This window comes from Melospiza melodia, chromosome 28 (genome assembly GCF_035770615.1).
Source record: "Melospiza melodia melodia isolate bMelMel2 chromosome 28, bMelMel2.pri, whole genome shotgun sequence".
NCBI lineage: Eukaryota > Metazoa > Chordata > Aves > Passeriformes > Passerellidae > Melospiza > Melospiza melodia.
In genome coordinates, this window is record NC_086221.1 from 7592700 (window position 1) to 7618004 (window position 25305).

A 25305-nucleotide genomic window follows, 5' to 3' on the forward strand; every position below is an offset into this window, starting at 1 on the left:
ACATGGCTACTTGGGGCACATGCAGGTTTTGGTTTTTCAAGACAAAGGAAATAAATTCAGCCTTAGGAAGAGCACAGGAACACGAGTGTGGCAGCCAGGGGACACAGGAGGAGCACACGTGGCTGGGAGCAGAAAGCCAGCGTGGGGGGATCCGAGTGCAAGGGTCTCCCAGGTGCCTCTGCTGACACCAGGCAAAGGTCACAGCACCAGCTCTAACTCTCAGGCTCAAACCTTGATTTCTCCTCCCTTCCACTATGCAGCTGACACAAGGAGCCAATAAAGATAAGGAATCACCTCGTCACTTGAACCAAGAGCTGTCTCCAGGGGTTCAGTGCCCTCAGAAGGGAGCAGCAGCGCTGCAGGTGTGATGTTCATTTCCTCAGAGGGGCTTGTGAGCCCCATGTGAGGAAAGGAGGGAGTGAGCAAAGATTCCACCTGCTCACACCACACTGTGGGGCTGCAATCACCCCCAGATCAATCTCAGATCTAATACTCAGAACTAATCCAAGGCAAAATGTTACAGCACAAGAACCAAAGCTTCCAAGAAGCAGCTCCTTCAGCAGGTTCACTCCAATCCCAACACTTGCCCAGATCCAGGGCACAGCCAGGCGCCCACCAGACTGCAAGTGCAGGTGTCAGGCAGTTCAAATCCTGTGGGGCCACTTCTATGCAGGCAGTTTCTGATCTTGTTTCTCCCAGCTAACAGATTTCTGAAGGCAGATTTCAGCTGATGGTGATCTGTAACAACTGAACCTCTGAAATGTGAACAAAATCCATCGCCCAATCCTTCCTCTGTTGGACACCAGGAACTCCCACTGGCCCCTCGGGGTCCATCCATATGCACCCAGGTACCAGTCCTTGGTAGCTGCAATGAAAGATTCTCCCATTCCAAACCAGCCACAAAAACAAAAGCAGCCAAGAGCAGCGAGGGCAAAGCCATGCAGTGTGCAGCTCTGGCACAGGGAAAAGCCTTCACTGGGCAGATCTGGAAGAAGGTAAAGGGAGCTTTGCATATTCCTGTATCTTTGGCAGATGGCTGTTCCAGCCTGGTTCTTTTGGGCAGGATGGTGCTGCAGGGCTCACACCCCTCTGTTTGTGGGGTCAGCATTTCACAATAAATTCACCAGAGTGCCTGAGACCGAGCTGCATCCCCTCACACTGCACTTTGCAGTCCAGAACAAGAGGAGAACATGCTGGAGGGACAGCAGAGCAGCCCAAACCTTCTGCAATCCCTCCCCTAACGTGAGCCCACTCACAGCCTCGGTGCAGCCCCAAGCCCAGATGACAAAGGCAGAAGAAGAGGAGGTGACAGTGGGACCCAGCTGGTGGTGTCAACTCCTGCTCTGTGCTCCAGAACACAGGGATCAGCCTCTGAGCTCCACCTCAGCACAGGAGAAACAAATGCAAACTTATGCTCTGAAAGAGAGAGGGGAGACTCCAAATGAAAAGGACAAGATGTCTGTGAAGCTTTGCAACTATCAGCAGGTGAATTACAGCTACAGAGATTCCTCTTGGCACACAGCTCCAGGCACAGCTACTGCACACGAGAGTGAACAAAAAGGGATTTTTAACTGCTAACCACACAGGACAGCTCAGCAACTTGAATAAATCAGTTTCTTATCAACATGGGTGTGTATTTGTGTACTTCATGTACAAGAGGGAAGGGAGACGAGCCCTCCATGTTATTCCAGGAGTCCCAGTGTCTCCCTCTCCAATTCTGATACTGAAACCTGTCCATAACGTGACTCCCAATGACACGCAGGACAACTTAAAAGCAACACCCAAACCAAAAGGAAAAGAGGAAATAAAAGATTAAAAAGTTGGTAACTAAAACCAGCAGATGCTGTTAAAAACGCAGTGCTGGGTGCAGACCCAACCTGGCATTAAAAAAGCCTGACAGAAGCAGTCCCTGCACAAACCCCAGCAGGTGCTGAGCCAGTCCTGTTCAGCAGCAAACCAGGACATTCTGGGAAAATGCACGCTGTCCCTTAGGAAAAAGAAACCAAAAAAAAAAGAACAAGAAACAAACAGAAATTAAACATTTGCTCAAACTACAACCGCTCTGTAGGCAAAATATTCTTTTTTTTAAAGATGGCTTTTAAATTTTCATTTTTAAACTTCTTTTTAAGCTACCTAATTACACGTGAAGATGATTTCTAAAAACCCATAGTGTTGGTGTCTCTTCTTCCTCATAGCATTTACACCACTCTGAAATCCAGCAGTCACACATGCATACTCAGGTTTTGGATTTTCCTCTGGAAACAGCTAGTCTTAAGTTACTGGGCTTTTGTTTTTTCTTCTTTTCCAGAACACGGAGGCAGAGAAGGGGGGTCCACGCTGTGTCTGTCTGCCACATGAATCCCCCTCCCTTCCCCAAAAGTCAGCTTTTTCTTAAATTCTCCTCTTGTCGATACCCGTTTTGTGTTTTTGTGTTTTAAGACTGTCCGAAGTGATAAGGACCGTGGAAACCCTGAAAGAAAGTTGGAGACATAATCAATTTTCAACAGGCAAGAAACAAAATGCTCAGTGCTCAGCTCCAAAGAGTGCCCAGCCCAGCCCAGGGCTTCCCACCAGCCCCACTGTGGCTCCAAGGACAGTGAAACCACACATTCCAGGGTTGGCTTCCCCAGAGAGGGCAGATGCCAGCACTTACCTCTGTCAGATGTTTTTTAGACCAAGGCCACAAATTAACTTGTGTTTTCTACACCAGAATTCCCCATAGGTGCTACAACACCTGCAGGCCCAGCCCCTACAGCCTCCTCTGTCTGTCCCACAGACATGGGGCTGTAAAGAGGCTCTGCCAGAAAAAACCCAGCAAAAAAAACCCCGACAACCCCACAAGTGCCATGTGTGCCTCCTCAAGGCGACAATGCACATTTGCCTCCGGTGAAATCAACCAGAGCATTTACCAAAACCCCCAAAATGCTTCCTAGAGAATCCATTTCCCTCCTTTACATCCTGAAGTGAGTCACCTAAATGTCAGATGTAGTCACAGGTCTCAAATTAACAGGAACTCCTTTTGTAACTTCTATTGTCCAGATCAGTTATCCGGGGTTTCATCAGGAAGCAGAAGAAAGACCAACAGGCAGCAAGGGATGCCCCAGCTCACGGCAGATGAAGTTTGTCAGTGAAGAAGGTACAACCCCCACACAAACCCAGACACACACTGAGGTCACGAGAGAGATGAGGGAGAAAAACTTGTATCTCATGGCAGAGCTGGAAGATCATTATGCAAATGCTTCTAAACACAGTCCAGCTCTTCCCAGCACACTCTGGGTAAGGCAGTGAGAGCCCAAACCATTCCTGTTCTGGCTGAATGGGAAGCTCTGACCTCAGTTTTCACCACTCTGCCTTTAACAGGGCAGATTTCCTCGGAAATACCATTTCCTTCATGTTCTACAACTTCAAAACCCCCTCACTGCAGGAGCCAGGGCTGTGGAGCCACGAGTGGGAACACGGATTATGTAAAGCATCAACGTCACTGGCAAACCCCAGGCTGGAGAGCTCTGCTGCAGATCTGACTGGGAAGGAAGTGCCATGAACAGTCTGTAATCTTGCTACAGCTGAGAGAAAAGTTCAATCTTGGGGATATGATCAGCTGGTAAATACAAGCAAATGGCAAAATGAAGCAGCTCTCAGAATCCAACCAAGAGGAGGATCAGCAGACAATTAACCAGGACATCTCCTGAACTGCGTGGGAAGTATGAAAGACTGGGAACGTGGAAATTGCTGTTTGCAGACAGAAATACATGCAAGTGATGGAAAAACAAACAGGCTTCTACCCCAGGAATATGCTGCAGTGCCAGCTTGTAAAGCTTTTCAAAAGAGAACAGCCTGCAGATTCCAGCATGACAGTTCACCTGAGGAAGGAGATGCTCCCATCAAAATCCAGAGATTGAGAAATCCAACATTTCCAAAAATACACTCACTGAAACGGGGGGAAGGGGAGAAGCAGGAGAGAAACATTAAGATGGTGCACAAGAAAAGGACACAGAGGAAAAGCAGTGTATAAACAGGATCCCAAGCAGTCTCACCTCACAGGGATTAAGCTATTGTGCTTAGCACTCTGCAGAAGGAAAACAGGATTTGCTGCTGATGACCTGCACAGACACATTTGCCAGAATTTGCTTCATCTCTGAGCTACCTGCACACAAGGCTCTGTTTGAGGCACTGCCTAGTGAGCTCAGGAGGGGTTTAACCACCCCCTGCCCCTCTGCTGGGACCACCCTTACCCTGTGTCACCTCCTGGGGGATGCCAGAGGCAAAACAAACTTGCCTGCTGTAATTTGGGGGTTCCACAAGCATCCCCCCGTGGTGTAAGGAACTGCCAGTCACCCTCAGTCTGACATCAGAGCAGCTCATTTGTGCTTTTGGATGCAGAGACCCTGTGAGGTCACCGTGAGCTGGTTTGCAGGAAAACCCTCTGGATCTCCACAGAATGGTTTCTGGAGCATCTAATTTAAAGCTATGGAATTATGCAAACTGTGTCAGTTAAACGCAGAGTTTAGCTCAGCACAAGAGATTCCTCAGCATGCACAGCTCTGCACCACCTGGCACCCAGCACTGAACACCTGGCACCCTGCAATGAGCTCCCATGGCAATGCTGTGACCATGGTCAGCTCCTCCTGATGCAAGGAATTCCACCATGGAAAAGCCCCAGACCTTTCCTTTGGGAATTGCCACTCTTCACTGCATTTCACCTACCCGAGATTCATTACTGAACATGAGAACTTGGCAAAATTGAACCCCACTTGCATCTTTAAGGGAGTGAGAGCTGCTTTAGTGCAGGTGACTCCATCTCCCCTGTCCCATGACGTTTAGTCACCATGCACAATGTAAGGGTTTGATACCAGAAAACTTCAATTACCGCTGCAATGCAAATACCAAACCCCTGTATGACATTTTCAAGCCTAATTATCCCCTCTGTGCAACATTTTACATCACAAACATGCAAAAATAATTCTGCAGACAATTGCAGTTTTTCTGAGTTGTTTCAATGGAAGGATTATTCCCAGTATTTTTGGTGCCTTCCCGTCTATCCTCCAAGTGGGATCACTGTTTTTATGAAAAGCTCAGCTGCAGCTTTGCAAACTCTTTCAGTTCTTCCAGAATGATCCCCAGAAGTAACTGTTCACTTGCTGGTGGGAGCACTGGCTCTTCACACAGACCAGTGTGTCACAACACAGCGCTGTGATTTTCCAAGCATGACAACTACTGGTATAAATTATCATTTGCCTCGTGCCTCTAGAAGGGAAGTGAGATGTTTTGTGTAGTTGAAACCCTTTGTGAACACTGAGCTCTGCAAACCGAGGTACCTGTGCTGGGAACAAAGCGAGGATTAAGCAAATCTTTCACAAAGCATCACACACAGGCTTTCAGACAGCTCTTTATTTCACCTCTGTGACTGAGTCACCACCAATGCAGGTACACTTGCAGGGACAGGAGGTGGATGCACAGCAATACAGGAGTCTCCCAGTGGGCACTGACAGTGGCCCAGCCCAGCTGCAGGTCCCCATCCCCTCAGGCTGCTCCTACCCCGCGCTGCTCCAACCTCGCTTACGTAAAACTGAGCACAAACAGAGAACAAACATCCAGCACTTGTGTTTTATTCCATGCATGCTGTGCAAACATGGCGTGGCTGGGAGACCACCAGGAAGTTCAGGACCTTCTGGGAGCAGGCACTGCAGGGCTGGCTCGGGTGCCTGTGGGTGAGGAGGGGCAGGGCTCAGGTACCTGAGTTCCCTGATGTGCTGCTGGGATAAACAACAGGCAGCTCTGCTGGGCTGCAGTGGGGCAAAGTTGGGCTAAAACCAGGTTATCTGGCACTTCCCACAGTCTGGAAGGACATGGATTTCATGGATGAGCTGACATGCAGCACCCAAACCACCAATCTCTCTCACTAGAGAGGCAAACCAGCTCATGCCAGGTTGCAGTGCTGTGGGAGCTCCAAGTCCAACCTTCTCCCACTGTGTCTAAATGGATGGAACCACACAGTGACCAGCCCAGAGTGAAGCCCAGACACCAGCATGGAAGGGGCTTCAAAACATTTTTGGGGCATAATCCTCATGCATAAAGACAGTTTGATGCCCAGTTTCCAGTAAAAGTATTTCTGCCTACAGTTTACAGAGGTACTCCAAAAATCTGCAAAGTGGAGGCCCTGGTTTGGGAGAAGCGTGGCTTTAGAAGCAGCAAGAACATTTAAGCTCAGAGAGGGGAAGCCAGTTAAAGGCTCCAAGGACACAGGGTTGGTTTCCCCTTATGTACAGAAAGCTGCCAGGTAGCTCAACTCCACACAGAACAGAGGGAGATGGGGAGCATAAACACAGCAGGAAAAAGGGAGCTCAGATTTTACAGCTGTGAACTCCAAATATGTTTCTATTTCACTGGGCTTTGAAGAGCAGCACAAGCAATGACCAGGACAGCCAGGCACCATTTGCTTAGGTGGGGATGATGCTCAGTGTCCTGTCTGGGCAAATCTTTGCAGAATCACAACCTCCAGGTGCAGTTTTCTGCATGACATAGAGAGGAGTGATTCCTCAATTCACCAGGGCAGCAGGTTTGGATACAGATCTGTGGATTTTATACAGAGATGTTAAGTACAATCTAAGTGTCAGGATATGGCTATTCATTTCTGATCTTCTCAAACATGGAAACCTGTACATTTCTTTCCTCAGTTAAGCAATTAAACTCTAATTCCCAGGCACTGTAAGACTGGATCTTGGGCTTTTAACGGAAAAGCCAGTCACAAGAGAGCAGCAGTGACCGTGCAGGGTTGCTATGAGACAGGAGTAAATAGGAGAGAGCTGTATCAACCTCACATCTCTAGAGAATCCAGAGAAAGTGACTGCCAGAGAATAAAGTATCTGTGCATGGGGATTTCTGGGCATCCTATCCTGCACTTAGGCACATCTTTACATCTAAGAACATGCAAAAACTCCACTGGGAACAGATTTAACAACAACATGCTTCAAGCAAAGCCCTGGCAGGCCCTGGCCTGCAGCCTCCCCACAGTGTGTGTGGATGGTGGGCAGGGGGCCCCAGGGAGGTGGGTGCCATAGCAGGAATAAAGGGCACACAGCTTGTTCCAACCATGCCACAGGTTTCATCTTACCCACTTACAGGGAATTCTGTGTCTGGTTTTGTTTGTTTTTCCCCAGGACAACCAAACCACCAACTCTGCTGCTGCTGTATAAAACCATTTTGAATGTTTCCAGGTGTGAAATGCTGCTGTACTTGTGTAACCCAGCAGCAGATGGCACGTTGGTGTAGCCACAGTCCTGACTCCAATGGGAGCTCTGGAGGACAAGTCACACCTGCTCAGTGCACCAGAGGGAGAACTAATTCCGACAAGGTCTGGCAGCTTCGAGTATGTTTTACACCTGCAGATGCCAGAAACTGCTCGTTTTATCTCAAAGATTTCATGGTCTCATGCACTGCATGACTGGGTGTCCCCAGTGTCTGTCAGCAGAGGAAGCCTCCACAGTCAGCTGAGAAATATTTAAGGGCTTATTTTGCTTCTAAATACAGGACACAGGCTCTTCTCAACACTTTAACTAAACCTGAACCATCTCCTTCGCTCACCAAATGGCCTGGGGATTCCCTCCCTCTCCCAGGTACATGAAAGGAGACAAAAATATCAGAGATCCTGCCCAAGATAAATAAAATCCAGGAATTCTTGGAGTCTGTGCCACTGCCTAAGCAACCCACAGTGTTCTTCTGTGTGCTCTAGAACCTGAAATAAAGCCTTTCACATCAGTATTCAATCACAAGGCAGCAGGTCCCAATGCAGTAGTTTTCCTTCTCCTCTGCAGCAGCAGAGTACAGGTCAGACCCCCTGGGGATGAGGAGAAGATGGGCCAGGTAGAGCTTTTCCCAACAGGAACTGGAGCTCCATCTGTTCCTCAGGTAATTCAATACTCCTGACATCACCTCTAATAACCCCTTCTCTGCTCCAGCAGCATCTCCAGCAGGGTACACCATGCACACAAAGGGAAAAAACCAAACAAAACTGCATCTCCTTTTCCCAGAGGCCTGGTCAGGGAATGGGGGGAATGTTCACCTGACCATTTCAAACCAGACCAGGCATCTGGGATGTCCAACTCCCTCAAACTTGTTTACTACAGAACCAGTATTGTACCAATATGAATATTGGGTCTGTGACAGAAAACCTCCTACCCTGGGCAGGATGGGCAAGGCTGGAACAGGACTCAGATCTTCAGACCTACCAGAACAGCCTCCAAAGGATAAAATAATCTGTCTTAGTATGTCACAAACAAAAGAACTGCAGCAGAGAGAAAAACCACCCAAAAATCAATTGGCTTCTTCATATCCCCTACCCCAAAGCAAAAAAAGGACTATAAAGTTGTCCCTTCTGAAGCCAGCAAGCAAAATGTCTGCTTTAATCTCAGACAATCCACCTCAAATCCACCCAAGAATATTCTGTAAATACAAAAAGAAACAAACAACAAACAAAGCCAAAACAAGGAAAAAGGGGAGGAAAGGTCACCTGCCCTACGTTTGGGGTTAGATTATAACCACCCCTGTTTCCTCAGAGCACGGAGCTCTGGGTTACCAGCTAAACCAGCTCACTTCAACCTTGTGACACCTCTCAGGTGCTGCTTCACTCTCCTGCTGGCTTCTCTCCCACAGCACAGCTGCTCCTTGCCAGGGGCTCTGGTTCCTCACACCCACGCTCTCTGAAGGCAGCCCCAGCCCAGCCCCTTGGGGAGCACCATGACCCCAGCACGCAGCCACTGCAGCAGCACTCAGCACTGCCACCTCAGGGGGTGTTTCACTGACAGCCATCACTTCCCAAGCCATCCACTGCACTGCTGTGAGCAGGGCCTGGCAGCAGGAGCCCGCCCTGAGATGGTGTTTGGGACCACTAAGGGGGGCAGTCAGGCTCACCCCACACATGCCAGCCATAAAAGATGCACAGCCCTGGGGTAAAGGCCACTAAAACAAGATCCACTGGCACAGGACAGGCAGGTCATCCAGGGAGGAACTAAAGTGCTGTAGGTGAACTAACATTAGGGCTTTATTAAGTCATTCAGCAACCAAGTGTTATTGTCCTACACAGCCTGCTCAAAGTACAGTAAAGCATTTTTAAAGGATTTAAAAAATCAAACTAGTTTGACATACGACAGTACACACCTACACATACTGCTGCATTAACAGGTGGATTCTGAATTGTAAATAATCCTGCAATTCATTTTTCACACACAAGCAAATAAAAACAGTCAAAATATCACTCAGACTCATATAGCATCCACCAAGCAAGCTTTTGAGAGAGATTTAAAGTAAAGATAATTTAAAAGTCACCTACAATTATGAACAAGACAAGGACACAAACAGGAACGGTCCTTTGATTGACTGTTCCTGCAGGCAGCTTCTGAGATCAAATGGTGTGCTCTGGAGTCTCCCCACACCAGCTAAAAAGAAGTTATCTGGCTAATCTGAAGTTTGAGGGTGTGGTAATTTGTTGTCTGTTCAAAATTATGTCAAACTCAGGACACATCTAGAGAGATATTTTGACTTATTTGCACACGCAACTGGAGCAGGCTCCAGCCACTTGCGGTTACAGCACCCAAACAAGGTTATATAAATTTTAAGAAGGACTTGAAGCAAAAACAAAAAGGTGGATCTGGTAGAGTCTATCAGAGGCAAAAAATATTTTAATATAACATGAGGACTTGGCAGAGTCAGACAGTCAAATTCAGAACCTTCCTTAGCAGGTCTGGCAGAAGCAGAAGGAAAGGGCTTTGCAGTTTGGAAGGAAGAGCAATTACACACCTGCCAGGCTCCTCCCCTACCCGTTCTCCTGCTCGCCCAGGGCACCTACCTTACTGTACGTCACTACCGACAAGTTGTTCGAGTGACTGCTGGGGGAGAGATTTACAGAGTTTTGTGACAGTCCATTCTGATCTTGTTCGATTTGGTCAGGAGCAGGCCCCCATGTGTTTTTGCTGATTGTGCCTAGCTTGGAACCCCCAGGGTCTTTTAGGTTGTTTTCATCTGGTTGCCTGTTCTTCTGTGGAGAGGCGAATGGGTTAAAGTTTCCTTCTACCTTGCGATGCGGCTGCGTGTTGAACTCTGTTTCAAAGGATGACAGCTGCTGTGTGACACCCAGAAGTCCTCCAACTTCCACGCTGAGGATCACCCAGATGACATCTGTGGAAAGATACACGTTTGGGTTGTCTCTAGATAGGAGTTTATGAAGAAGGGTCAGAAGGAGCAAATGAATTCCATCCTTTACACTAGCAAGAAACAGACTTATTGCTTAAAGCACATTTTTACAAAGCCTCAGCAGCACTGGTTTCAGTGCCCCCAGTTTAACAGGCCTGGGATCAGCAGTTTGAATTTTAGGAGCCAATTGAGGACAGTGGGATTCTACCTTAGGGGAACGTGACTTGCCTACGGAACTCCACACTCTGCTAGGGCCAGGACCCCCACTACACACCACTAATCCCCCCTGTGCATAACTCCCCTCACTGAAAACTGTACAAACACCCCCACTGAGCCCTGCATTCACACACCACTGATCTTGTACACACACATACCACTGACTGCATTGCACAACCACCACTGACCCCCTGCACACCCCCAGCCCCACCAGTGATCCCCCCCCCATACCCGTCCCCCACAGGCGGCTCTGGAGCGGCCCCGCAGCGCCCTCTGCCGCTCTCTCACGGCCTTGCGGTCCAGGTGCCACCCCGGGCTGGCACCACCGGGCCCCCGCCCCAAGACGGGACAAACGTCCGGGCCCCGGGATCGGCGGGGCAGCCTCCAGCAAAGCCACCGGCTCGGCTGCAGGGCAAGAATCCCTCGGACTCAGAGCTTGGCGGCCAAAGGGGGTCAATCTTCAGGTCGTGTTCTGGCAAAAGTGACAACTTCTGGCAATGCAGGGACATCTCTCATTGTCCAGGACTGTGAACCCTCTGGAAACCCTGGGCTTTGTGAGCATACAGGACCAGCAACACAAACTGGATAGGCTGTCCCACCTGCACGGGGATATCCCTTAGGGACACACTGTGTCCCCTCCAGACAATGAGGAGCTGCATGGCAGTGCCAGCACTGCCAGCCCCCTCCTTCTGGCACTGATATTTTTGCCTCCATGTGCCAACACTGCTCACTCAAGCCCTGAAACTTGGGATACTCCCAGCTGCCAACAGACACAAAGATGTTCTCAGTGTAAACTAAAGCTGGCACAAAAGGGAGGGAAGGCTGCACTGAAGGCAGATGTTTGAGGCCCAGGCTGAAGCACCAGGCAAAATAGCCAAATGTGTTCTTTAAACAGAGAAATAGCTCACAGGGGGTGCACTAAGTCACTGCATTAACCCTGGGCATTAACTTCACATGAGGTTTCACCACTATTTTATGCTCACATGCAGCTCACAAAGTTAAGCAATGGAAAACTGGGAAAGAATCTCAACAAGGACTGAGTGGGAAAGAGTCTCCATGAGAGCTGTGCACATCCCTTTGTTTTCCAGAGTTTTATGTAATCTGTAATTTATTCCAGTGCTTAGAAAACACTGACCAAGACAACAAAGCAGCTCCCTTGATGTTTTCCTCCACTGTGCTGTGTATCTAAGCCCAGGGCTGGCAGAGCTCTGCCCCCTGCTCCGTTCTGTGTGTGTGCCGTGGGCAGGGAAGGGGCTGCTCACCTCCGTAGTAGAGTCCCGTGGCAGTGCACATCCGCCACTGTCCCTGATACATTCCGGCGGTGCTGGGGCTGCACATCTGCACGCTGACATCGGCCATCTCCTGCGGCTCCAGGGACCTCACCATCACCATGTTCACGTGCCCAAACTGGTCTCCACCAACATACTTCAGGCAAACCCCTGGGGGCCACGCCTCCGTCCCTGGGATTAGACAGGACAGGGAATTACTGACAGCACACCAGGAAAAGCTTTGGCTGTTTGTGTAAGACTGGGTGAAACACGCTTGTTAAAACAGTTGTGCAATTGTTGGATGGTCAAAGGGAACCGAGATACACAGGACACAGCAGCAGTGGATGCTGAGGAAACCTGGTTTTCAGAGCAGGCTTAATTGGTGCATTTAGGGACCAGCAGAACAATTCCCAATGTCTTTGTTACACGAAAAAATTCTCAAAGTCACAGTGTAATAGCTTAAAAAAACCCAAAAAAACCTTAACTTACACACACCTCCCCTTCCCCAGGGCCAGAGGCAGAGACAAGGGCAGGGCTGTGTTGTGTGCCCCTATTTCTGCCTCCCTCCATGAAGCTCCTGAACCATGCCACATCAAATACCTGTTATTTATATAAAGTGTTGGCAATGTGTCCTTTCAGGGATTCATTTCTTTCTAAGCCTGTTAGGAGTCTCAAGAGGAACTCATAGTTTGAGCTGTAACTGAAGTGCCAGCACTATTTCCTAAACTGATTTACTTCTCTCCTTGCGCCAACCCTTTTCTCAGGCTTGTGCAAAGGTGGCAAGAAGGGTTGTGAACACACAATTCATCTGTGGAGATCCATGTTTAGACTGCAGACACCAGGACTGACAGCGTGACCTGGCAATCAGAGAGACAGAAAACAGCTCCTGCGTGCAGGCACCGCTGCCAAAGATAACAACTGCTGGGGCAGACAGAGAGAAAGAGCCTCTCTTCTGAGGCTCATGAAAAATCAGTTTAGCACAATTTTCTTTTGCTTCTTCCCCAGTCACATCACATGACTCAGCCAAGGACTGAGAACACCTCCTGCTCAGCTGAGGCTGACGGAAATGGCTACGGAAAGCCTGAACCACCACGAAGCCTGAACTGCTCCGTCTGGTCCGAGGCGAGCGTGCTGCAGGCTGCTCTGACCTCACATCACCTCAAGGAGCATCCTTTGCAACAGCTTGCCTGCTAATTTAATCCCTGTGGACACTCCAGTGAAGGCACGGCAAGGGCTGATTTTCTTGTCAAGTCCTTATTTTGGAATTCCCAACGTGGCAGGGGGAGCAGGATGTGCACGAGTGCAGAGGGATGTTCAGCGTGGGGGATGCACCAGCACAGCTGGAAAGGTGCTGAGGGAGCAGGGCTCTGAAACAGGAGCTGGGTGTCTGGCTGACCTCAGCCTGGGGCATGGGGCACTTGAGCATGAAGCCTCATCTGCAGAGGTTGGCAGCCCAGCAACATGGCTTAGTTTAAATTATTTATGTGATTTTTATCAGGTTTAATGGCTTTAGGCTTGCAAGGTGCCTAGAACGCTGCAACTGATAAGCCTCATAAAATGAAATTATGATTATGTCATTCTATTTCAGTACACTCATCTCTCAGGAGATGATAAATTGCAGAGAGTGTCCTGCAGAGCCAGCAGCAGCTGGGGGCAGAGTGGGGAGAGGAAGCCAGGCTGTTAAACCCTGCTGCTCTTTCAGCAATGGTTCTAACACAAACTGCTCCTTTGGCAGACAAGGCAGCACCATCCTGCAGGTACCAGAGCAGGGCATTGTTTTTTAGTGACACAAATGAGAACCTGACTGAACTGAGCTCACAGCTCACACGCCTCAAACTGACACTCTCTGAGCACTGCCTGTCACACTCATCAGACCTGAAACGCTCCAGTGACACATGCCTCAGGTATTTTGTGTTCTAGAACTGAAGTCATGTAATCAAGGACTCCTGTAGAGCTGTTAAAAACCTTGGCTCTGCTTCAGTTATCTGCCTAACAAGTAGATATTATCTGGAAACACTACAGCCCTTTGATACTATACCTTAATTAAACCAAGGAATGGTTTTCAAATGCTGCAGTGCTCCTCACACTGCACAGTCATGAGCAGCATGTGAAGCTGCACTTCACTAACCCTCAGCAGTGTGGTTGTACCAGGCCCTGGCCTCCAGCACCACTGCTAGGGCATGGATGGAAGGAAGGTCTGACAAGCCAGGTTCAAACCACACAGAGGTCAAAACATGTTGGCCTGCCAGGAAATCCTAAATCAAGATGAGCTCCTGTCCCGCATTTTAGAAGGCCCAGGATTTCAGAAGGTGAAACATTCCAAGAACAATGAAACATCCCCTGAACTAGGATGCTAAATTAAGGCTGAATTTGCATCCAGGAAATGGCACATCAGAGGAACAAGGAAGGGAGGAGTCAGCCCAAGATAGAGGTGTAGTCATAAAACACACAAATTGAGATACTAAGAGTGGAGAAACAAGACCTATCACACTTACTAGATTTGTAAGAGATGTATTTGGGACAGTTATAAAAAATTGCCAGTCAACTTTTCACAGTACTGGAGTTCAAGCAAGTTCCATGTTTCACCCTTCCATTGTACTTCCAAACAGAAGGAGGCAGAAAAAGTAAGCTGAAATATTAAATCCTTCCTCTAGAACACATCCTCTATAAACCAGTGTTCTTAAACATGCCAATGAAATACTTTTAGATTTTTAGTGTGGTTTTAGTGTGGATATTCTGTCCAAGTCCTGCAGCTATCCACAAGCAGAAATACTGAGGGAGCTGAACCTGACTCGTGATGACTCCCAGCATCACACCCCAGTGTGAGATTGTTCTCTCCCACACAAGTACAAGCAGGTCAATTAAATTCAGACAGAGTTTTAAATGTTCATGCAACATCCCCTCGCTGCACTGCTTGAGGACAAGGGCTTCCTTCACATCCATGGATCTCATTTTCCTCTCTGACTGCATCCCACCAGATCAAGCACTGGGAATGCACTTTGCCCAGCCTCACTTCCTGGATCCCAGGCACTGCTTTGACTTATTCCAAACTGGAATGTGGTCTCTCCAGCCCTGCATCCTCTCAGAGCATGAAAAGGCCATTCTGCCCAAAGTGGACCTGCCACATGACCCTTGTGTCACTGCCTTGTTTGTCTACAAGTTCCCTAGTTTGTTTGTGTGGTGGCACAAGGAACAAGCCTGGTGACCTGACCGAGCTGCCCATCCCACCACAAAATGTTTGTGCCAACCCAGGAAGGGAACTTGCACAGGCTGGCAGCACCTCAGGGTGGCTCCAGCCCAGGTGAGTGACACAGGCTTCCTGCCTCAAGGCAGCATCCCTCCCACTGCATCCCAGCACCTGCAGCTAAAGGCCTCACCTGTATTCTGTATCCTCCATGTTTTTGTAAACTGGGTATCAGGAGGGATGGACTCTCCTTCACCTATGGTGACATCTTCCACAAATGACATGGAGGGGACATTGATATTTGGACTCTCAAAATCATAGTAGGCTCCAATGGCAGCTTGTAGATTCCTGAAAAGGAAAAAAGCACATTACAACCTGAAGTACAGTTGGGTCAGGCCCTTAGGACAGGTCATATGTCATCCTAAACAGGTCAGCAAAAATATCCAGGCTGTAATAACTCTGCTGCTCGTGTGTTTTTTAAAAGCTTTTATCTCTATCACATATGGATTCTCTAAGATACCAGAGCTCAAAATACAGCACTTTTTCTTGCCAGGGACACTGGCTTAGATCACTTTTCTACTCTGCTTCTACTTTCCCTGGAAACTTTAGAACTTACAAGTCTTGGAGGCCTCTGCTCCAACAGTTCTTTATGAAACTTGCTGAACAGTTCAGGACACACCAAGAGAAGAGCTATGTCACGAACACTGGGCAGTTTCTTCACCAGCCTTGTTACCTCAGCTAATTTCAAAAGGACCAACCAAATCATCTCTCCATTTTATTTGGGCACACAAGGTTCAAAAGGAGCACAAGAGGAACAAAACATGAAGATAACTCTCAGGGCCAAAGGGCACCAGTAGCTACAGATAATAACTCCAGCCTCGCTGGAGTTTTTGAAACATAGCATCAGGTACAAACTGTTTATTCATCAATAGAGTGTCTGCTCAGCTCTGGGTAGTCACAACTTGCAGGAACTTACAAACCACCTGAGTCAAAAGTTCTCACTGAATAAAGATAAATGACAGTGCAAGTCTGTGATACATTAAGGACATTCGGAAAGCCACAATGCTATTGATTCCTGAGCCATGGAGTAGCTACAACTCATGGTAATTAATGTGAGAAGAAGAACAGTCAGGCAGGAAGAGGATTCATGAGCCTTAGCTCAGTTCCACGATATACTATTAAGTCATTATGTAAGTGTTTGGCAAGTCATGTAATTCCTCTGTTTATACATGTCTGAGAGGTTATGGCCCTGATTTACATGTTGTGAGTGGGTGCTGTGAGAATGGAGATGAGTAAAATCTCCCCAAACGCAATGGGCATAATAACTGCTTTTTTTATTCATGACTGCAGAAATCTGTGTTGCTTTTTTGAGCAGGGTAGAAAAAAACCCACCAAAACCAAGACTTCAGATGCTGGGAACCAGCACCTAAAACCAAAGCCCTGCAGAAGCTGCTCTGTGTGGGCACAGTGACATATTGAGGGGCTGGACAGTGGTGGGGTGTCATGTGTCCGAGTCAGACAGCCAAGGTGAAAGCAAGAGAAACATTTGCAGCGTGACCCTGAGCAAGAGCAAACACAGGGCTTTGTGGGGCTGCTTGCCAGCTGGAAAGAGGTTTGAAACAGTGAGTAGAGAAACTGCCTCCTGTTCAATTCCTACAGTGTTCATGGCAAAAAACATTCAAATCAGACACATTCTGGATAAAATCTGGACTGCATGGGAGCAGTGTCACTTTCTCCTTACAGAAACCTCAGGGGACCCAAAATGCAGCAGCTGACTGGGGGGCAACAGCAAGGGGGTAGAGCCACACTGGGGGCACTGGGAGAAGACCCAAAGAGCCCCATCGGTTTCGCAATCAATCCATCCATCACAGCACCAGCAGCCAGCAGATAATCGCTGTGTGAGTCACAGGAGTTGCTGACATTCTGCTAAGGAGACACTGGAGGAATGGCCTGCACAACATGGCCACGGGGATAGATCAGCCATTCAGCAACCCCAGCGTCACAGCCAGACCTTTGCCATCCGTGCCCAGTGGACTTTGGTCCAACACAGGAGCCACCGGGTCCCGTGCTGTGGCCAGAACTCAGAATTCCAGAGCAGAAACCATCCTTCAGCCTGAGGCGGTTTCTACTCAGGAGTGTCAGGGCTCTATTTAATCCCGCCAGCTCAGTCAAATGCTGCAGGAAGGGGCCATGTCACATCAGCCAGTAAACAGAGACAAATGCTCAGTTTTACGTCACCAACCGCCTGTTGCTTATACACTGCACAAGATTTACATAACTCACACCAGGGCTGTGCCAAGAGACTCCTGCTCGCTCACCCAGCTAACACCATGAGCTGCAGCTTAGTTTGCACCAGGATTTCTTCCTGTAGCACAGCAATCCAAGGCAAAAGGTATTGTAGGAGATACAAAAGACAGCAATGCAGCTCTTTCTCTTCCTAATCCACTACTACATAACTACATTTTCAGATGGACCACAACACCTTGTGAGCGATTGTTCTGGAATCAGTGGCACTGACATTTTATTGACACTGACAGGAAAAAATAAAAGCTCTGAGGGGCAGATTTCTATTGCAACTCTTTGCAAGGCAGCCTGGCTGTGTTTGTTTGCTGGGCTGCAAACAGGCCTCAGAAGGTAGTGGGCTATTTGTGCACACAGGCCTGGGGCCAGCACTCCCATCCCGGGGTCATATTTCAGTGCGCTTTGCCATTGGGAAACAACAACACTCCTCTGCAGCATCGGGTTAAAAACTAACTAAAGAACAACACATGCTGGAAACACAAATGGATTTGCCCCATTTGTGATCAAATATTCCCAAACCCACCTCCCCACTCCCACCATATGATCTGTGTGATGGGGGATGTTTGGGGTGAGTCCTTCTATGTGTTTCAATGCCTCTTGGACTTCCCAGTAGAGAACTACAAAGAAGCTTCCAGAAACTGAAGAGAAATTCACAGTGGCAAAAGCCAAAGTCAGGATGACAAAGCAAATCTGCCTTGGGTTCACGTTCTTTGACACAGACAAGCCCAGGAGATAGGGACAGAGCAGTGGCAGCTGCCTCTGCGCCAGAGGCACCCCCAGCTCACACCTCGCACAGCACTGGCTCTGTCCTGCTCCTCCCTCAAGAGACAGCGCTCCCTCCCCTCCTCCCTGGCCCCCAAACCCCGAGATCAGCTGCAGAGCAGCGCTCTGGGGAAAATGCCACTTGCAGAGGTGAACTCTGCTGATGTGCAGGCAGCTGAACCCAAGCAGCAGAGCTTGCACTCGCCCTCCTGCCACCTTCCATTGGGAATTTCAGATGGGAGGCAGCCCTCAGGCCGTGCACAGCCAGCCAGCAGTATTTATGTAACAAATGGACTTGGTGATTGGAAAGAAGGTGCCAAGGTCTGTCCCTGAGGAGGGTGAGAGGAGCCAGGCAGGTGCCCTCAGCACTCACAGGGTGCAGTGTTTTGTCATGAGCCAAGCAACTCAGGTGACATCTCCTGGAAATATGCAATGTAGACGCTGGGCAGGGCTAAACAGCACAATAAAAGCTCCAGCACAGAGCACGTGATGCAGGACACCTCAGACTCCTCTGTAACTCAAGTCTCCACCTTCACAGAGCTCCTGCCGCTCTCCAAATGCAGTCTGTAACCAGGCACCACAGCTCCCCATAAGGTGTCTATTGTTAAAAAACAAAAATCAGCAGTGCAGCAGATGGACAGTTTCTCACTCCCAAATAATGGAACTTCTCTACATGATACAGGGGGAGAGACTAAAAACACATATGGGAGACATCCAAGTGAGGCAACCCCTTTTGTCTCTTCATTTCCACAATTTAGCCGGATGTTCCTTACCCTAGCTCTTGTGGACTTGGATTGCTGCTAAGCCAGGCTAGGACATCTCCAACAGCTTCTCTTGCTCCTGAGGCAGGAGATGCCTCACTCCAAGCCTTGGAGAAGGCCAAAGGGTGTGGGGGAAGAGGCAAACACATCAGGCTGCAGGGAAGCACTTCTACCTGGAGCTTTCAATTCAAACCTTCAGTAGGGATGACACATGGCAATTAAGTGCAAAGCCTCAAGATGTTTTGAAGGGCTGGAATTTTAATCAGTCAGAAGACAGAATTTCAGAAAGCAAAATTACTGTGTCAGTTTTCTTTGTTCTTGACCCCTCTTACACTAAAGTTACATGAAATTCTATGTATGAAGTTGGGAAACTACATTAGATGATGTTTGATGATGGAAAAGGATCACTGAAGGATGCCGTAAGCTTTAAGCTGCATTTACACAACTGAAGGCAGGGGGGAAGATCGGACTAATTTAAAGCTTATGTATTTTTTCACATGAAGACAGAAAAACATTCGTTGTTTTAGCTGAAAGCAGCAGTTCCACATACAAGTGGGGTGCTCTAGGAAGAAGACAGAAACCTGTGGTCACAGAAGCAATCCTGTGTCTCCAGGGGCAGCACGAGGAGAGAAACTGAGAGCCCACAGAAGAGGCACAGAGTCCTCAGAACACCAAACCATCAAAGGAACTCACTTTCCCTGAGCAGCTTTAATGTGCACAGAAACACCAACAGCAGCTGCTGAAACCTTCCAGAGATACCTGCACAGGGCTGAGCACAGCACCTGAGCACAGGGAAAAGCACCTGAGCACAACCCTTTGCCCAACAGCAGCACCACAACAATGCTGCTACAAGCAGGAGTCCCCAGAACCATCCCCAGCAGCTGAGCCCTCCCAAAGCAGTTGGTCCCAGCAGCTTTAAGAGGGGGGTAAAATATCCTGAGAATGTCCCAGCAGGAGCTGCCACTGAAAACAGGCTACAGCTCTTCGCAGTGGAAAGTTATTGAGAGCTGCCAGTCCACAGGAGATTCTGGAACTGCCAATTCCTCAGTACAAACCACGTTACCAATCTATAATTGTCTGATGAAAGTGAAAGGGGATTAAGCTACAGAAACTGTCTGAGAACGAGTTGGGGCATGTAAGGCAGAGTCCAGCTGGACCAAAATGATATCGTACCCAATTCTGCTACACTTACCTGCTTATGCTTTCATGCCACAGGCACCAAAGTTTGCAATGCTTTGCACCTTAGAGCACAATTATAGTATGTTCCACAGTTATAAATACAATTTCTTTAGAGTCTAGATTTCATTCAAAATAATCAGGTCAAACACTTGAGTTGCTCTGGAGAAGAGGTGTGGGGTTGGAGGTTTTTTTTATGCACTAGATAAAAGCTTCTAAGAAAATATTTTTAAATTGTTTAATTCTGTAATGTTGCTATTTTTAGTAGCATTAGGAGACAGCTGTGGACACAGAGAGGCAGCAGCCTGGGATGGTTCACAGGCACTAAGAGACACCCACAGTGTTTCAAGTGAGCCACAACAGACCAAACAGTTTAAAACCTCTTTTCTCTCCCCAAGCCAAGGGTGTAAATGACCTTGCACCCACCACAATCCACAGAGCTCCCCAGACTGTCCTGACATCCTGGTGACAGCACATCAGCAACCACCAGATCTGCTTCTGGGGTGCCACTTCTGCCTACGAGGACAGCGTGTCACCAGTGGGTTAGAGTAAGATGGACATCAAGTCCAAAGCCTCAGCTTCCTTCTTCCCTAATAAAGTTTATCAACACCCCATCGGTGTTTTGAGGCAACCCTTCTCACCAGATTTGGCCCAGCTGGTCAGCATAAACAAATATTAACCCAAGCAGAGTCACACCAGGCCCAGACTGCTCGACAAACGTGTCCTGAGTCACAGAGAGAACACAGACCTGTCTCTGTCACCTGATAAGGATGACGGGAACTCCCACCCACTGCTGTCCCTGCCCCACGACTGGGCGAGGAGCAAACACCCACAGGCATGCCCAGGGAAGGATGATTATTGCCAGAACCAGGGCTGGTTCCTGCCTCCTCCTTGACACAAGGATTCCCCACCGAAGGAAGGGGTGCCAAAACCAAGCTCAAGGTCTATGCAAGGCAGCGGGGAAGTTTTCCTCACATTTGGCAGAACATGGATTCAATCTGAAGAGCAGACCAAACATCTGTGCTCAGAGGACACCTGCAAACACCTGAGGTTAAAAAATCAGGAGCAATGCTGGTGTGAGCCACTGTGGGAATCACATCCCATGTGAGTGAATCCCCCTGGCCCAGTGTGTTCTGTTAAATTCTGAGTGTCCTGACTTCTCACACAAATATACCTCAAGTATTTCTCTGAGTAGCACCTACACTTCATGTAAGTCATGGGAAAAGCAATTAAACCCCTATTAGTTAAACCATGTCTTCAGACTCCCAATTAAGTACATCCACTTCTGGGCAATACAGGTGTTTCACTGGATATAAAGAATTTGAACAGCCACCCACAGGGATGGAAATGTGAATCTATAAGACAACTGTAGCACAGAGCTGCCTCACACCTGACATGAGACAGAACAAGGTTTTACTGCAGATCCCTGCAGTATTTTCAGAGATAAACTTATCTTCATGCAAAACATTACCTAGGGAGTACTAGTTAAACCATGACACAGCTACAAATTCTCCTAAATAGATGAAAAAAACACGAGGATCTCTAGATCTGACAGCCTTACAAATAATGACCTTTTCACCTAAAGCTGGATCCAAAAAGCTTTGTTAAATAATGTTTTTTTTTCCCCCACACACAATGGAAACCATCGTTACCTGACACACTTCAATTAAATATCACACCTACTGCTCTGATAAAAATTCAGCTTTCTAAACAAGAGCTAAAAAGAGAATGTAAAGAAATATTACATGTAATTATTGAAATATACATTAGTTCTTTCAAACTGGGAATCTCTGAGCCAGCTACACTGAAATATGGATTTTAAATCCACTACCATTAGCTACTTCAAACTAATTCACTTTCTTGTGGAATTAAAGCAGCTCCAAGCCTCTCACCCACAAAGCTGGCACACACTCCAATTCAAAGAAAATAATTCCTTTTTCTTGTCCCAATACAATTTCCCCACCAGCTTTAGAGGAATCCAATGACTTTTATGGAGCTCCAGGAGCTCCTGTGAAGGCCAGCCAAGGCCAAAGGGGCTCAGACCCTCTCCTGCCCATCTCAGAGATCACTGTGGAGCTGCAGGTGACACCTGGGACTCCCCTGCACCCCAAACCCCTCCTGTGAGCCCCCTCCCTCCCACCTGTGCTGGGGCCCCACGTCTGGAGGGGAAGGAGCAGAGCCAAGGTGACTGAGGGGGATTTCATCCTGGAGGCAACAGTAGCAAAATGCCCTCCCCACTTCACTGCCCAGGGTTTCCTCCCAAGGAAGGAACGTTTTCAGCATCAAAACAGCTCATTTTTGGTTCTGCTTTTTGAACAAAGAAGGTCACTTTTGGTTTTAGGCCGAAAGTGAAAGCTCAGCCTCTCTCTCAGCAGCCCCTCTGAATGGAAAATAAATAACTAAACAGTAAAGCAGGATGGTGTGTGCTGCTGCTGGGGAATCAGATCCATGCAGCAAGAAGGCAGCACAGAAAACGGACATAACTCTAGCAAAGTGTTTAATAAGTACCAGGGAAAGACAAAGGGTTTAACCTGTATTTCCTGCACATCAAGGAACAGCCTCTGAAACTTTGGATGCATATGTTCAACCCAAAGCATTTTGGTAGCACTTAATAAAACCAGCTGGCAGTTCCTTAGCACTGCCCAAGCCTGACAGAGGTCTAAAGGGGCACTGAGCATTCCTGGGAACTGGAGAAGTGGACACAGACTTTTAGAGGCTACTTACAGGTATTCCTCCCCAGCCACTAATTTTTCCCCCTAGATTGGCCAAACAAGCTATTTAAAATAATTCCTTTATTCCAGCAGTACTGCTAATTCACTGAAAGTCCTCTGACCACAATTCCTAATGATGCTGTTGGAAATGGTCTTTCAAAGCACATTAAGCTCTGAGTGCTCCCTACAGTACAGGAAAGACAAAGTGGGGAAGGAACTGTGGGTCTGGAGACAACAATTATTGCCAAAGAGCAGCTTTCACACCTGGGAACAAGCTCTAGTGAAACTATTTATGTGTTTGTTAATTAACTCACACATGGGACACCGCTACAGAGAACCTGGGACACCCAACACCGGCATTTGTGTCACCCACCATGAGCTCCCTCACCATTTCCTGCAGGTGAACACCAACCCTGACTGGGAACACTCGGAAAAGTAACCTGAAAGTCTCATCAAGACAAATTATTTGCAGGACGTGCTGGTGCCAGAAGGTCCAGACCCTGATCCCAAGGCAAACCCGGCAGGGCACCTGAACCACCTGGGCAGTGTGGGTTGCACAGGGCCCCTCCATGACACGGGAAAGGCGCTTCCAGAACCGGGACACGTGTGCTGATTGTCCCTGCTGAGGGACAGGGCAGGGTCAGCCCGGCAGGGCCAACGACCCCGGGGCCATGCAGGAAGGGGAGGGAGGGGGCAGGGGGGCAGAGCACCCAGCTGGGGGAGAGGAGCAGCCCCTGCCAGGCTGAGAACGGGCTCGGGGCCCTCTCAGAGCAGCCCCAGCCCGGGTTTGTTTGCACGCACACCTCACCACCCCAACAGGCACATGCCCATCCAGCCACAACTTATCAAACTTCATAAAAAATGTGAAAACGGATGTTTTCGGAACCAAACTACTGAAGTTGGGAAATTAAGGCTATTTCAACCACTTCAGTCAGTTCTGAGGCTGGATCTGAAACGCTGTTATTCCAAACAAGAATTCAATATTCCTGAATGAAAAAGAGCTGCTTCAGCACAAAGCAGGAGCACTCTGGCTACACAGAGCATCTTCAGGAGTAACTTTCAGGCAACTCTGTTCCCTGCTCTCCCCAGGAACCTCACAGAACCCCCAGGATTACAGTGCAGTGTCAGTTTTAGTCTTATCACCAACACATGGATGAGGTGGGAAAGCATCTTCTGCTGGGAGCCAACCATTTCTTCCAAGCAAACTCCTGAACTCCTCGAGATCCTTCATATTGCATCAGCTTACAAAACACAATGAATTACTTGCTATTCCCCTACTCCTTCTGGAGGTGCTTATTTGCCACTAAAATTCGGTATGGAGCTGTAGGAGGAAGGAAAAACCAAAACCAAAAAGCCGACAAAGTTGTCTCACTACTGTTTATAAACTCAACAATTCCACACAAGTTTTCCCCCAACTGTTGATATCCTGACCTCCCCCTGGATTTCAGTTTTCAAAGCCGAGGTTTCTGGGTTTGATGTTCTACCTCTAAGCAGGGTTTAGCTAAGTGAACTCTCTGCTCACCGTGTCTGAAACACACAGAACTCATTTGCTCTCCGGCAGCTCCCACCCTGCAGAACTTTTAGGTCAACACACTTCGGAGATGAGCAGAGAGAGCTCAAAACGAGCCAAACCCCCCGACTCATAGAGCAGCTGCTCCACAACATCTTTTTTACAGTTCCTGGGCTCACTGCACCAGAACACTCCCGTGTGCTGTTTTTCACCCTTGTACCGAGTATCTCCCCTGTTTTTCTCGAGCTACAGCCTCGCTGATAACCCGTGCCTGCTTTTTCCTTGCGCAGTGACACAGAGCCTTTAGACGCTGAGTTGCCCGAGTTGTTTTCCCCAAACACCCCGGTAACTCTCACACGTGCACCGCGGCCGCTTCCAGGCTCCTCCAGCGCATTTCTGCCACAATTCCCCTCCCTCTGAAGCTGCCTCCAAGTCGGGGCGCCACAGCCCGTCCCCGAACGCAGGCTCGCACGCCCCGTGGATCTGTTCGCCACCTCAACAGCTCCGCGGCCCTCGCACCGGCGAACCCGCACCCCGGGCCGGGGCCGAGAGTCAGCCCCGTCCGCCCCGGCCCCGTCCCGCCGCCGCTCCGCCATGGGAGCCGCCTCCGGCCCGGCCAGGGCACAGAGGGCCCGGCACAAACACCGCCCGCTCCCCGCCGGGGCCCCGAGGTGACCGGGCCGGGGGGGGCCGGGCCCGCGGCTCCTCGGCCCCGCGAGCCCCCTCAGGCCGTCCCGCCCGCCCCCCCCCGGCCCCGGGCCCGCACCAGTTGGTCATGTCGAGGAAGAAGGCGCAGCCGGCGGGGCTGAGCTGGAAGCCGAGCAGGCGCTGGAACTCGCCGATCAGCACGTCCTTGTCGGTGGTGCCGAGGCAGCTGAACTTCTGCATGAGCTCCGCGTCCAGGTCCACGTCCATGCCCTCCATGGCCGGGGGTCCCGGGGGCTCCGCGGCCGGGCCGGGGCCGCCTCAGCGCCGCGCGCGCGGGGGGGGCGCGCGGGGGCGGGCGGAGGGGAGGGGGGGGGAGAAAGTGGGTGCGCGCGCCGCCGCCGCCGAAGGCACTGCGCCTGCGCCGCCCCGCCCCGCGGCGCGCGGCACGCGACGTCACCCCCCGGCCGGCGTCACCCCACGCGCGGTGCGGGGCGGGGCCACGTGCCCGCGAGGGGGGAGGGAGGGAGGGCGGCAAGGGCGAGGGGGCGGGGCCGCGCATGCAAATGAAGCGGCGCGTGACTCC

At 49.4% G+C, this 25305-nt stretch overlaps 1 protein-coding gene across 1 annotated transcript; it reads right to left on the reverse strand.

The window, feature by feature from the left end:
• Positions 1-1188: 1188 nt before the first annotated feature.
• On the reverse strand, positions 1189-25037 carry ILRUN (inflammation and lipid regulator with UBA-like and NBR1-like domains). Its single transcript, XM_063177944.1, has 5 exons — positions 24841-25037; positions 15047-15201; positions 11664-11861; positions 9842-10170; positions 1189-2470 (listed from the first exon to the last, which is right to left on the reverse strand). Exons 1-5 carry the CDS (start codon positions 24996-24998, stop codon positions 2435-2437), a joined length of 876 nt encoding a protein of 291 aa, XP_063034014.1. The 5' UTR covers positions 24999-25037; the 3' UTR covers positions 1189-2434.
• Between the last annotated feature and the right edge of the window lie 268 nt (positions 25038-25305).

What these genes read in the sequence shown, in the direction of transcription:
- ILRUN (XM_063177944.1), bottom strand. Translation starts at nt 24,998, where the DNA reads ATGGAGGGCATGGACGTGGACCTGGACGCGGAGCTCATGCAGAAGTTC. An exon ending in TTCCTCGACATGACCAACTG is followed by an intron (nt 15,202 to 24,840) that starts GTGCGGGCCCGG and finishes TTTCCTTTTCAG; the next exon opens with GAATCTACAAGCTGCCATTG. An exon ending in ATGGAGGATACAGAATACAG is followed by an intron (nt 11,862 to 15,046) that starts GTGAGGCCTTTA and finishes GTCTAATCCCAG; the next exon opens with GGACGGAGGCGTGGCCCCCA.